The sequence below is a fragment of the Protopterus annectens genome, chromosome 1.part2, assembly GCF_019279795.1.
Source record: "Protopterus annectens isolate FY-2018-M chromosome 1.part2, PAN1.0, whole genome shotgun sequence".
NCBI classification, from domain to species: domain Eukaryota; kingdom Metazoa; phylum Chordata; order Ceratodontiformes; family Protopteridae; genus Protopterus; species Protopterus annectens.
Window position 1 is genome coordinate 823,077,952 of NC_056727.1, and position 14,813 is coordinate 823,092,764.

At 41.2% G+C, this 14,813-nt stretch overlaps 1 protein-coding gene across 1 annotated transcript in view; it reads right to left on the bottom strand.

The window, feature by feature from the left end:
• RYR2 (ryanodine receptor 2) overlaps positions 1-14,813 on the bottom strand; it is a 6,224,161-nt gene that overhangs the window by 3,657,886 nt on the left and 2,551,462 nt on the right. The window contains exon 18 of the mRNA XM_044059048.1: positions 14,292-14,410. Within this exon, the coding sequence (XP_043914983.1) occupies positions 14,292-14,410 (119 nt within the window). The remainder of the gene's footprint in view (positions 1-14,291; positions 14,411-14,813) is intronic.

Sequence of the window (14,813 nt, forward strand, 5' to 3'; positions counted from 1 at the left end):
TGACTGAAGGCACAGATACAGTTTTGATATCTACTGGAGAAAGGTTCCATGCTTGGCACTCAGAACTGTAGCTAGCTCATCTGGTGCCCTGTGCAGTTTCTCAAACTTGTGCCACCCACAATACTGAATTTTAAGTTTAAGAGCAAAACCAGCTTGTCACAGTCAATTTACCACACACAGTCTACATCAGCCATAACTGCAAATGCAGCATTAGCATTCTTTTGTGAAGCTGCAATGTTCTTCATGCTTCAGAAATGAATTCCAGTTCTGTAATCCTGCAACACTGGTTCCTACCAATCGCACACCATAACAGCATGTGTCCTTTCACCCTGCCTTAGTTATGCTAGCACCTATGGATACTAAATGTTTTGGTTCTGCTGTTTACTAAATATTAAGGGATGTCTGGGATTAAGACTGTGGCTAATACGGATTGCAGTAACCATGGAATAGTACAACATGCATGTTCCATTACCTCGAAAAACAGTATCTTACATTCATTCATTTATTATCCAGAACCCACTTTATCAAGTTCAGTGTCACATTGGAGACTGAAACTATCCTACTACTACTAACTGGGTTCAAGGCAGATAAACTGATCTTGGATATGATGCCAGTGCATTGTAGGATGAACTCAAACTGACTTACACATGACACTCACTCATAAGGGAAAGCTGGATGATTGTCATATTTATAGGATTTAGAAGGAATATGGAGCACGCAATGAAAATAAATGTACATTGAGAGAATACACAGAGTCTAGTCAGAAAACATTCCAGCCAAGAATCAAACTGAAGAACATTATTTAAGCATAATGTGTGTCAGCAGTGCTGGCTCACTTGTAAACAGGGTAGTTGATATGAAAATAAAATTTTGGCGACTGTTAACCAATACCCTTTCTCAAGGGTTGAACAAGATGCCACTTTTCAAATACATCTGCAAATATTGCCAAAGGCTGCTTGTATTTTGTCTGTATTGGTCTCTGTGAGCATGCTGTTAACTACATGTAGTTTATATACATGAGAAGATATTAAAATATTTTTTCTCACAGAAATTCTTCCTTGTAAAGACACTGGATATCCTGTAACAGCTTCTTCTCATGGTAGCAATCTTGTTTAACATGCTGAAGAGAGGAAACATGAGAAGAGAAGAGCCCTCACAACTGCTAGACCCAAGAAGACGTTGGACAGTGAAGACCCCATACTAAAACAACATACAATCACGTTCTGAGACCAGGGGCTTTCTCCCTCTCACTGTGGACACTATAATGACATACAATCATGTTCTGAGACCAGGGGCATTCTCCCTCTCACTGTGGATACTAGAATGACATACAATCATGTACTGAGACCAGGGGCATTCTCCCTCTCACTGTGGATACTAGAACGACATACAATCACACTCTGAGACCAGGGGCATTCTCCCTCTCACTGTGGATACTAGAACGACATACAATCACACTCTGAGACCAGGGGCATTCTCCATCTCACTGTGGATACTAGAACAACATACAGTCATGTTCTGAGACCAGTGGCATTCTCCCTCTCAATGTGGATATCCCACAGCAACCAGCTGTAGATGTTTGAGTGACTTTCCTGCATTTAAAGTAATTTCTGTAATTTGTAATACAGTGTACATGGTTATTCCAGGACCCCACTCCACAATGCCATATTCTTTACACTACAGGCACAGTTTGCCTATACTGTTATCCCAGGGCCCCACTCCACACCGCTGTACCCATTACATCACAGGTACAGTTTGCCTATACTGTTATCCCAGGGCCCCACTCCATACTGCTGTAGTCTTTATGCCTCAGGTACAGTTGGCCTATACTATTATCCCAGGACCACTTAACTTCACACTAATGTATTCTTTACTCCATAGGCACAGTTTGCCTACACTGTTATTCCAGGGCCCCACTGCACACTGTTGTATTTGTTACCCCATAGGCACAGTTTGCTTTTGTTAACCTAGGGCCGCAGTCCACACTGCTGTATTTTTTACACCTCAGGCCCAGTTTGCTTATACTGTTATCCCAGGGCCCCACCCCACACTGCTGTGTTTTTTACCCACAGTCACAGTTTGTCTACACCGTTATCTCAGGGCCCAACTCCACAATTCTGTGTTCTTTCCACCTTAGGCACATTTTGCCGATACTGCTATCTCAACGTCCTACTCCACACAGCTGTATTGTTTACACCACAGGAAGTTTATCTACTCTGTTATCCCAGGGCCCCACTCCACACAACTCTGTTCTTTACCCCATAGGCACAGTTTGTCTATACTGTTATCCCAAGGCCGCACTCCATACTGCTGTGTTCTTTACATCTCGGCCACAGTTTGCCTATACTGTTACCCAAGGACCCCACTCCAGACTGCTGTACTCTTTAGAAAATAGACACTGTTTGCCTATACTGTTATCCCAGGATCCCACTCCACACTGCTATAGTATTTATTTCACAGGCAGACTTTGCCTATACTGTTATCTCAGGACTCCACTCCATGCTGCTATACTCTTTACACCACAGGCACAGTATACCTATACTATTATCACAGGACCCCAGTCCACATTGCTGTATTCTTTACTTCACAGGCACAGTTGACTATACTGTTATCCCAGGGCCCCAGTCCAAACTGCTGTATTCTTTACCCACAGGCACACTTTGCCTATACTGTTATCCTAGGGCACCACTCCACACTGCTGTATTCTTTACCTCACAGGCACAGTTGACTATACTCTTATCCCAGGTCCCCACTCCACACGTCTGTATTCTTAACACCATAGGCACAGTTTGTCTATACCGTTATCCCAGGACACCACTCCACACTGCTGTATTCATTACACCACAGGGACAGTTTGCCAATACTGTTATCACAAGGCCCCAGTCCACACTGCTGTATTCTTTATACCACAGGCACAGTTTGTTTATAGTGTTATCCCATGGCCCCACTCCCCACTGATGTATTCTTTACACAACAGGCACAGTTTGCCCATGCTGTTTCCCCAGGGCCCCACTCTACACTGCTGTATTCTTTACCCCACAGGCACAGTTTGCCTATACTTTTATCACAGGGCCCCAATCAACACTGCTGTACTCCTTATCCCACATGCACAGTTTGCCTATATTGTTTTCCCAGGGCACAACTCCACACTGCTGTACTCTTTACACCACAGGCACTGTTTGCCTATACTGTTATGCCAGGGCCCCACTACACACTGCTGTATTCTTTACCCCACAGCCAGAGTTTGCTTATACTCTTATCCTAGGGCCATACTCCACACTGCTGTATTCTTTACCCCACAGGCACAGTTTGCCTATACTGATATCCCAGGGCCCCACTCCACACTGCTGTATTCTTAACCTCACAGGCACAGTTTGCCTATACTGCTTTCTCAGGCCCCCACTCCACACTGCTGTATTCTTTACCCAACAGGCACAGTTTGCATATACTGTTTTCTCAGGGGCCTACTCCACACTGCTGTAGTCTTTACACCACAGTCCAGTTTGCCTATACTGTTATCCCAGGGCCCCACTCCACACTGCTGTATTCCTTACCCCACAGGCAAGTTTTCCTATACTGTTATCCCAGGGCCCCGCTCCACACTGCTGTATTCTTGTATTTTTTACCCCACAGTCACAGTTTGTCTATACTGTTATCCTAGGGTCCCACTCCACACTGCTGTATTCTTTACCTCACAGGCACAGTTGCCTGTACTGTACTCCTAGGGCCACATTCCACTCTGCTTTATTCTTTACCTCACATGCACAGTTTGCCTATACTCTTATTCCAGGGCCCCACTCCACACTGCTGTATTCTTTACCCCACTGTCACAGTTTGCCTATACTGTTATCCCAGGGTCCCACTCAGCACTGCTGTATTCTTTACCCCACAGGCACAGTTTGCCTATACTTATATCCCAGGATCCCACTCCACACTGTTGTATTCTTTACTCCACAGGCACAGTTTGCCTATACTGTTATCCCACGGCCCTACTCCACACTACTGTATTCTTTACACCACAGGCAGTTTGTCTATTCTGTTATCCCAGGGCCCCATTCCACATTGCTCTGTTCTTTACACCATAGGCAGAGATTGCCTGTACTGTTATCCCAAGGCTGCACTACATACTGCTGTGTTTACATCTCAGGCACAATTTGCCTATACTGTTATCCAAGGACCTGACTGCGGATTACCTGTACTCTTTACAACATAGGCAATGTTTGCTTCTACTGTTATCCCAGGACCCCACTACACACTGCTATATTCTTTACTTCACAGACACAGTTCGCCTATACTGTTATATAAGGCCTCCACTCCATGCTGCTAAACTCTTTACACAACAGGCACAGGTTTACCTCTACTATTATGCGAGGACCCCAGTCCACACTGCTGTATTCTTTACCTCATAGGCGCAGATGACTATACTGTTATCCCAGGGCCCCACTCCACACTGATGTATTCTTTATACCACAGGCACAGCTTACCTATACTGTTATAGCAGGGCCCCACTCCACACTGCTGTATTCTTTACCTCACAGGCACAGTCGACTATACTCTTATTCCAGGTCCCCCACTCCACATGTTGTTATTCTTTACACCATAGGCACAGTTTGCCTATACTGTTATCCAAGGGTCCCACTCCACAGTGCTGTAATTCTTTGCACCACAGGCACAGTTTGTCTATACTATTATCCAAGGGCCTCACACCACACTGCTGTATTCTTTAAACCACAGGCACAGTTTGCCTATACTATTATCCCAGGGCCTGACTCCACACTGCTGCATTCTTTACCCCACAGGCACAGTTTGCCTATACTGTCATCCTAGTGCCGCGCTTTACACTGCTTTATTCTGTACCCCACAGGCACAGTTTGACTATACTCTTATCCCAGGGCCCCACTCCACACTGCTGTATTCTTCACCCCACAGGCACAGTTTGTCTATACTGTTATCCCAGGGCTCTACTCTACACTGCTGTATTCTTTACCCCAAAGGAACAGTTTTCCTATACTTTTATCCTACAGCCACACTCCACACTGCTGTATTCTTTACACCACAGACACAGTTTGCCTATACTGTTATCCCAGGACCCCATTCCACACTGCTGTATTCTATACCTCACAGGCACAGTTTGCCTATACTGTTATCCCAGGGCTCCACTCCACACTGCTGTATTTTTTACCTCACAGGAGCAGTTTGCCTATACTCTTATCCTAGGGCCCTACTCCACACCGATGTAATCTTTACCTCACAGGCACAGTTTGCCTATACTCTTATCCTAGGAACACACTCCACACTGCTGTATTCTTTACCTCACATCACAGTTTGCCTATACTGTTATCCCAGGGTCCCACTCCACAAAGATGTATTCTTTTCCCCACAGAATCAGTTTGCCTATACTGTTATCCAAAAGCCCCACTCCATACTGCTGTATTCCTTACCCTACAGGCACAGTTTGCTTATACTGTTATCCCTGAGCCCCACTCCACACTGCTGTATTCTTTACCTCACAGGCACAGTTTGCCTATACTGTTATCCCAGGGCCCCACTCCACACTGCTGTAGCCTTTACACCACAGGCACAGTTTGCCTATACTGTTACCCCAGGGCCCCACTCCACACTGCTGTACCTTTTTCACCACAGGCACAGTTTACTTCTACTGTAATCCCAGGGCCCCACTCCACACTACTTTATTCCTTATCCCACAGGCACGGTTTGCCTATACTTTTATCCCAGGGCCCCACTCCACACTGCTGTGTTCTTTACCCCACAGGCACAGTTTGCTTATACTGTTATCCCAGGGCCCCAGTACACACTGCTGTATTCTTTACCTCACAGGCACAGTTTGCCTAAACTGTTATCCCATGATCTCCTCCACACTGTTGTATTCATTACCTCACAGGCACAGTTTGCCTATATTCTTATCCTAGAGCTCAACTCCACACTGAAGTATTCTTTACCTCACAGGCACAGTTTGCCTATACTCTTATCCTAGGGTCACACTCCACACTGCTGTATTCTTTACCACACAGGCACAGTTTGCCTATAATCTTATCCCAGGGCCCCACTCCATACTGCTGTATTCTTTACCCCATGGGCACAGTTTGCCTATACTGTTATCCCAGGGTCCCACTCCACACTGCTGTATTCTTTACGCCACAGGCACAGTTTGCCTATCCTGTTATCCCAAGGCCCCACTCCAAACTCCTGTATCCTTTACCCCACAGGCACAGTTTGTCCACAGTTTTATTCCAGGACCCACTCCACACTGCTGTGTTCTTTACCCACAGTCACAGGTTGTCTATACTGTTATCTCAGGGCTGCACTCCACACTACTGTGTTCTTTACACCACAGAAACAGTTTGCCTATGCTGCTATCCCAGAGCCCATTGCACACAGCAGTATTCTTTGCACCTCAGGCACAGTTTGAAAACACTGTTATCACAGTGCCCCACTCCATGCTGCTGTATTCTTTACATCACAGGAACTTTGTCTATTCTGTTATCCAAGAGCCCGACTCCACACTGCCCTATTCTTTACACCATAGGCACAGTTTGCCTGGACTGTTATCCCAAGGCTGCACTCCATACTGCTGTGTTCTTACATCTCAGTCACAGTTTGCCTATACAGTTATCCAAGGACCCCACTCCAGACTGCTGTACTCTTTACAACAGATGCACTGTTTTCCTATACTGTTATCCCTGGACCCCACTACACACTGCTATATTCTTTACTTCACAGGCACAGTTTGCCTATAATGTTATCCCAGGACTCCACTCCATGCTGCTATTCTCTTTACAGCACAGGCACAGTTTACCTCTACTATTATCCCAGTACCCCCTTGCACACTGCTGTATTCTTTACCTCACAGGCACAGTTGACTATACTCTTATCCCAGGTCCCCGCTACACGTCGGTATTATTTACAGCATAGGCACAGTTTGCCTATACTGTTATCCCAGGGCCCCACTCCACACTGATGTATTCTTTACCTCACAGGCACAGTTTGCCTATACTGTTATCCTAGGGCCCCACTCCACACTGCTTTATTCTTTACTCCACAGGCACAGTTTTCCTATACTGTTATCCCAGGGTCCCCCTCCACACCACTGTATTCTTTTCCCCACAGGCACAGTTTGCCTATACTGTTATCCCAGGGCTCAACTCCACAGTGTTGTATTCCTTACCCCACAGGCACGGTTTGCCTATACTGTTGTCCGAGGACCCCACTCCACACTGATGTATTCTTTACCCCACAGGCACAGTTTGACTATACTGTTATCCCAGGACTCCACTCCACACTGCTGTAGCCTTTACACCACAGGCCCAGTTTGCTTATACTGTTATCCCAGGGCCCCAGTCCACACTGTTGTATTCTTTACCTCATAGGCACAGTTTTCATATACTCTTATCCCAGGGCCCCACTCCACATTGATGTATTCTTTACCTCACTGGCTCAGTTTGCCTATACTCTTATCTTAGGGCCCCACTCCACACTGCTGTATTTTTTCCTCACAGTTACAGTTTGCCTATACTCTTATTCCAGGGCTCCACTGCACACTAATATATTCTTTACCCCACAGGCACAGTTTGCCTATACTGTTATCCCAGAGACCCATGCCACACTGCTGTATTCTTTACAGTACAGGCACAGTTTGCCTATACTCTTGTCCTAGGACCACAGTCCACACTGCTTTATTCTTTACCTCACAGACACAGTTTGCCTATACTGATCTGAGATACTTATTTTATTAAAGAGTTTAGTACAGTCTGCACTTCACCACTTGGTGGATTTTTATTCTTTGGGCAGAAAACCCTTACAAAATATTCTAAGGTCTCAAACTGTACTTAATTTCTTTCCTTCTTGTGTACATCCATGAACTCTGTAAAAATGAGCACTGGGGTACTGTGGCATGTTTACACTGTAAGCTATTTCTCTGGATGCATGTATTTTTCAAAAAACGTGACTCACCTATACCACCCAACCTCTTAGAGGAAGAAATCTGGACAAAGCTGTAAATAAAAGTGGGACAAAGGCCCAAAAATATGGACACTTTTAAAATATTGATCTTACAAGCTTAGACAGTTAATAGAATAACAGGTTTGGCATTAGCATGAATTTTCTGAAGGGTATGAAGTCTGGAACTTAAATGTTTGTCATTATTTTCAAACTTCAATATTTGATGATTTGCCACTAATTTCCCAGAAAGCCAACATTTTTTGAAAAACAGACCAAAATTATGAAGCAGAAATCTGGACATTCTGTGAAAATCTGTACAGTTGAGAGGTATGGAGTCACCTAATTTGGCTCTAACTGACTACCCCACCTGCATATATAAAAATATCTGTCTTCATCAGGAAGAAGAATGAGGACTGGTCATACTAGTCATGTGTATGACCCTTTTATAGGCAGGCACTGTAATCCTTTTCGCCAAACAATAGAAGATTGGTCTTTTATAATGTTTTTCAAGAAATATGAGCCAAGAAAAAGTGGGCACATCCTCTAATATTACATGTGATACAAGCATTCATAAGAACAAGTCAGACTGGAAAAAGTTCTGTAATAAAGCTTTCAGAATTTGTTTCAAGGAATATGAGCCCAACAAAAGCAGACACAATATCTCCTGCTACATGTGATTCAAAACAGGCTAATAAAGTCTGGTAATAGCCTCGTAAAACAGGCATTTTCAGTTATGAAACTGAAAATCACTGTACAGACCACTATATTAGATGGTACTGATGAAGGTCAGGTGAAATTTCTTTCTTAAATATAGTTCTGCTGTAGTAGCTCATGGTGTGCTGTCATGTTATATTTGTTAAAAATAAAAAAAAAATAAAAACCTTTTAACTAAGAATGAGGTTCCACAGGATGCTTAGCTGTTAAATCCTCATGAGTCTTTCAGTAATATTCAAATAAGATACAAATCTCTAAGCATTGGGATTGGTTTCTTGTTTTTCCATCTCCCAGATTCTCCTCCAATAAACCCCCTCCCCCAATCCAAGGAAGAATTTAAAATCTCATTTTTAACATTCATCTGGGAGATTCTGAGAATGCAGCCATGCAACCCCCCCCCCCTCTCAAAACAGCACCAGATGCCATAGCCTTGGAAGAAATATCAGCAGAGTCATACACACTACAATGAATAGTGACTTGTGCAGTAGAAGAAACTAAATTATTTATAGCAGATTGTTCCTCACAAGAAGAAACTGCAGATATAACATTCCTCACACTTTCACAATTTGTCAGAATAAACTTAAACATCTGAGCCTGACAATTCAAAATTCTGAAAATCAAAGTTGGAAAAGTATACACTTTTTCTCCCATACCTGTCATTACATTTCTCATCCTTATCAGAAAGAATAGGATTGGAGTAAATGAAGTGCTTAGCAGCATTGGGATTAATTAAATCTGTAGCTGCTGGGTCAGGTTTGGGAATAATGTATAAAAATTAAAAAGACTGAGAGTCTTTGTACATTCTATCTGCCTTTTTAGGGGCAGCTGTCTGACTATCAGCAAAATTGTAGGCAGTAACACACACATCCTCTAAATCAGATAAAACAGGATGAATGGGTGTAGGCTCTGAAAAATGCTTCTGTAACAACTCATAGTATTTTCTGAGGGACCAAAACCTCAGTTTTCTTTGACTGAAAACACTGGCACATTCTAGAAATAGTCTCAGAGAAAGAGGAAACCCTTACATGATGAATCAGAAACTGAGCTCTTCTCTGAATCTGTAACACAAATCTGAGGAAAACCCCAATATCCACCTCTACATCTTCCTGTTCATATTTAGAATGTTTACTGTCTTCAGGAAAAGATGACTCCCTCGTTCTTTTACCAGAAACTACTCTACAAGAAGGATGGACAGACTGAATTAAACGGTGAACTAGACTCAGTAAACTAGTCTCATTCAGAGAAATACGAGGAAGAGTAGATACACGCTTTACTTTCTGTTTCTTTTTGACAGGATAAATATGGCCAGCCGTGTTACTAATGGCAGCAGCTGCTTCCTCTGGGATGGGCACAGCATTCTGACACAACAGGGAAATCTTTCCTGTTCCCTCTCCCAGGACTGACAAGAGGGGCTCTCTCTTGTATACTGAGGGGATCCCAACAGCTGCAGAGGATGTGACTAATCCCCAGTCTTAAGACCAAAAGCTGATGTAGTGATAAACCAGAAGTTAGAAGATAAAAGCTGACTAACAGAAAAATTCCAACTCCAAGAACGTCAATAATTTATTACAGCAAAGCTTTCGGATATAAATCTTTCTTCAGTGCAATATACAATCTGTAAAACAAGAGTAAAATCATGTGAGCATGGCCAGCTAATCATATCATTTCTACAATAATTCAATTAACATTTTAGCTTAGAGATATAGCAGTTCCTTAAAACGTGTCCTTAAAAAGTACTCAGACATACTTTCAACTCAGGTTTATAAATACATACTAGAACTATACACTTAAATAATTCTATCTATGTAATAAAATATTTATTGCAACATTTTTTTACATATTCAAATTATTTGTTACTAATCCCCAGTCCTCAGTGGCTGTATTTGCTAAACTAGAGGGATCCAGGGTAAAAGATGAGTGGCCTGCTGTACAATAAATGGCCACAGCAGTCACCCACCTGCACCTGAGGCAAACTGCTAGCTTGCTGTGGTGGCAAAGCTGGTTTGCTTAATTTTTTTTTTCTTTTTCTTTTTGTGGCTGGAAGAAGGATTAACCATGGAACTGATAGTCTGTTTCACGGTCAAGCAAAAAATGGTCCCTCTTTCCAAATGAAGACAAGCGACAATTGCCAGTAAACACTAACAGACCACAAAAGGTACTTTTTGGTAGAAAAAAAAAAACAGTGAAAAGCACTTTAAAACACTATGCCAACCAAACAAAAGAAAAATACACACACTTTCCCACACAAAAAATGTTTTTGTTACTTTATACTATTTTTAAACTGCCAGAAAAAAAAAAAAAAAAATAAGTGTTCCATTTAAAAATGCATTGCAGTCTAGAGACAGTCCAGTAAAACAAAATGCTCCTAGCTTTAAAATAATTTTCCTGAAGATGAAAGTATTAAAACATCAACAAAATTAAGAAAATGGAAGGTTTTGTTTCCCAAAAGGAAATGTGTTTACCTAGAAAAGGACAGCAGAAGCTGATCGTCGGCCATTGAAAGCCTCAGAGGAGGGTGTATGCTTCAGTGGCAGTAAAACTGTGAAGGGCTTTACACCCAAAATTATCTTTTAGTCAGCTCAGCTCGAGCTGTCTGACAGTTTGGGCATGTGGCAGGTGTGCTGAAGGTTTGGAATCTGGCCAGCTGTTATATCCTAGGCAGAATATAACCCATATAGCTAAGACTACTACAGCAGTGATCAATATGATGAACATCACTAAAGTCACCTAAATGTCTCCTAGCTGAATAACTTCAAGAGAGATGAGCCAGAAAGCTTAGCATCTAATGCCTTTGAGCCCTATGTGCTTTTCAGAACTAGTATGATAATACATGTAGGTTAAAGGCAATGACAGATTATCTACCTACAGAGTCACAACAGAAAAAAAAATGAAAGAAACTAAAACCTAAACAAAAACAATTCCAGAAAAGGTAGAAAGAAATAATGCAAAATGTAAAAACGTTTTTTTGCACTGGGCAAGCCCTCCGGTGCCTGTGCTTACATATGTAACTCAAAAATCAATTCAGAGAAAGAAAAGAACACATTTTCAATTGTAAAACCTCACCAGCTCTTGGGATAAAGCCCTGACTACAATCCAGGTGACTGAAGTTAAAATTAGTGGCACAGGCACAGACAGTGCTGGCAGGGAGGATGGGAGCAGATACTCTTGAGAAGGGAGTGGGGGGGGGGGACTTCCTTTGAGCCCTGGTAGAGAATGGTTCTCAAAAATGAGATTGTTGTGCAGTGATAGGTGAGGCTGGAGGATGCAGACAGGTTGCTGTACCCTCAAGTTATACCTCATGCCCCTCTGTACACACACCAGATGGTGTCCGCATGTGGTGTGAAGTATAAGACAGAAAAAAATCGCTCACCAGGTGCAGTTTGATGGAGCCTCCCCTGGCCCATCCTGTAGTACAGTGTGCTTGCAGGTGTACCCCCAGAGCCCTGTTATGGGGACTCCATATACATGGTGCTCTCCCAACAGGGAAATCCTCGTAGTGTAGATCATATCAAGAAGCATGCTGGATAAAATGATACTGCAATGGCAAGACATTGGGTCCAAGCATGGGGGAGGGGGTCAAGTCAACAGCGGCAGGAAGAAAAAAAAAACAAGCAAAGAAAAAAATGTTAACTTAGTCCTGTTCTTTCTTCAACAAACAGTGATTCCAAACATAATAGTCCTCTGGGAAACCAATATATACCAAAAACACCTTAGGAAAAAAAAACAGTAACATACTGGAGTACTGCATGGAAACCAGTGGATAACATATGTATAATGCATAATGCAGAGCATGATTATCAGGTCTCCAGTCATAACCATGATGTTATGTGTTCAAGACATGCATGTCAAGGAAATCACCTCACGAGTGGAATGACATGAAGCTCAAGGAATGAATCTTGACATCCGCATTCAGGAAATATAATAACTTAGTTATGAGTGGAAAGATGTGATCATAATTATTTATATTACAAGCAGCTTTAGCTCTCCCGATGTGCTACTAGTTAAGAAAAAATGGAGAGTGAATTTGTTACCATTTTACAAGCTCTAAACACTTAGCACTGCCAGTCATACAGTAGCCAGAAACTAAATGTTCATCTAATGGACTAAATGCTTTAAAAGCTGTTAAAACTTCAGTCTTCCTTTTTAGTGGCAGCAAGAAAGGGTTTACAGCTTTTAAAAGTTGTTTCATGTTCTTGCTGCTGTTGTTCTGGAATGTGCATATCAAAAATGTGTTACACACCTTTTTGACACTACAGATATGCAGAAAAACGCTGTCTTTGCCTGATTTTGAGCATAATCAGAATGTTCCATGCACTACAAAAGAACTGCTGGTCTCAGAAGCAGAGAGCAAAACCTTTGTTGGTACGTATCATCATGTATCTACCTTATACTCAGCTCACTTTAACCCACAAAAATCATCCATACCCCATCCGCCTTCAGTCAAATAAGCCATCTACAAGCACAAAGGACTGCTGGAGTCAGTCTGTATTACAACAGTGTAGCTAGAACTTGAATAAAATTCCTGTATCAATCAGATCTATCGCTTCATCTTTTCGAACCATTGCTAAAAAACATTCTCTCTACCTCCTGGTTTTACCCTGCTCCTGATCTGGGACATATCTGTCTAACACCCTTCATCACCTTTTTTATATCACTCTTTAAAGCACTAAATCACTTAACCTGCTTATCCCCTTTTAATATCTCACTTTATTGTATTTCTTAAACTACTTTACCTACTTTTAATTAGCACAACCAGATTACTATTCCATCACTACTTCTCTATTAACACTCAGACTTGGTTATCTTCTCTAATACCTCACTCTACTGTATTTTTTAAATTACTCCTACCTATCATATACACCATTCTTCTATTTGTAAAGTCTCAATGCAAGGCTTGTAACTTTAATATTTTTAAATATCAATACAAATGTTTTTCTACTATTATGCTACACAGTCACTGAAACTGCATTATAAAATGTGTTATTATAAATATTGATTGCATTAAATATGATACCTTAGAGCTTTTCTCCCCAGGCCTCTACTGAAAAAGGGCATCTGTGCCCAGTCGGAACTTCCCAGTAAACACATGTCAATAAATAAATAAATAATAAACAACTGATAGGTGTCGAACGAAAAGCAATGCATATACTTATTGAATTTCAAAATAAATAAAATTCTTATACTTGTGTGTCTTAAAATATTTTATTTACATTCATCAAGCTTTGCTACTAGCATGAATTTTGTATCTATAATTTAGGACTTATCAGAATCGCTAAATGGTGAAATGACAAACATGCCTTTTGAGTCAACACAAACTGTTAAACTGCTCATATCATCAACCCATGCTTTCTTTCTGGTACAAAGTGAAAGAATATTTCTCTACATAACAATACTTTTTGAATTTGTTTATACTTTAAAACTCTTTCATGCCCTGTGTTTCTTAACAGAAAAATATACGCATATACCTATGTTGTTCAATCTTTTTGCTTGGTATTCCTAAAGAAACTTCCATTTCTGAAATGCATTCAAAATCATGTTAAAAATGAAAGGAATTCTCTTTAATAAATGAATACAGCAGACAAATATGAGAAAAGTAATTTCAGAAAGTATTTAGGTACCTTGTGATTTCTCCCATGCTTGTCCAAAAGGGAGATGATGGATTTGATGTGCCCTTCTTTAATAATATTGAGTGCTTCAGGACTTTCTACAAGTACACAGTGTAACACTTCTAGGATACCTAACAGACAGAAACAACACATTTATTAAAATGTGTACATATTAAAGATTCACTTAGTTTGTGCTATTTGCACACAAATAATCCCATTAGTCACTATCATTCAAACATTATAGAGAGCAGTGAAATGTAAAACTAAATAAATAGCCTCACTCTTAATGAAAAGAAAATAAAGTATGTACCACACTGTTACAATGACTGGTTAGAAATGTAAACTCTATTAAAATATGCTGTGCAATTCTTTAAAAAATGCAAATACTTGTTTTAACTGCATATACACTTCAAAATAAATATAAATATACATATAGATATACAAACATACATATATGCATACATACATATGCAAAATAGTTCAGTGAAAAATGTATGTGGATCACAACAGGTAAATGTATTATTATTAGTTATC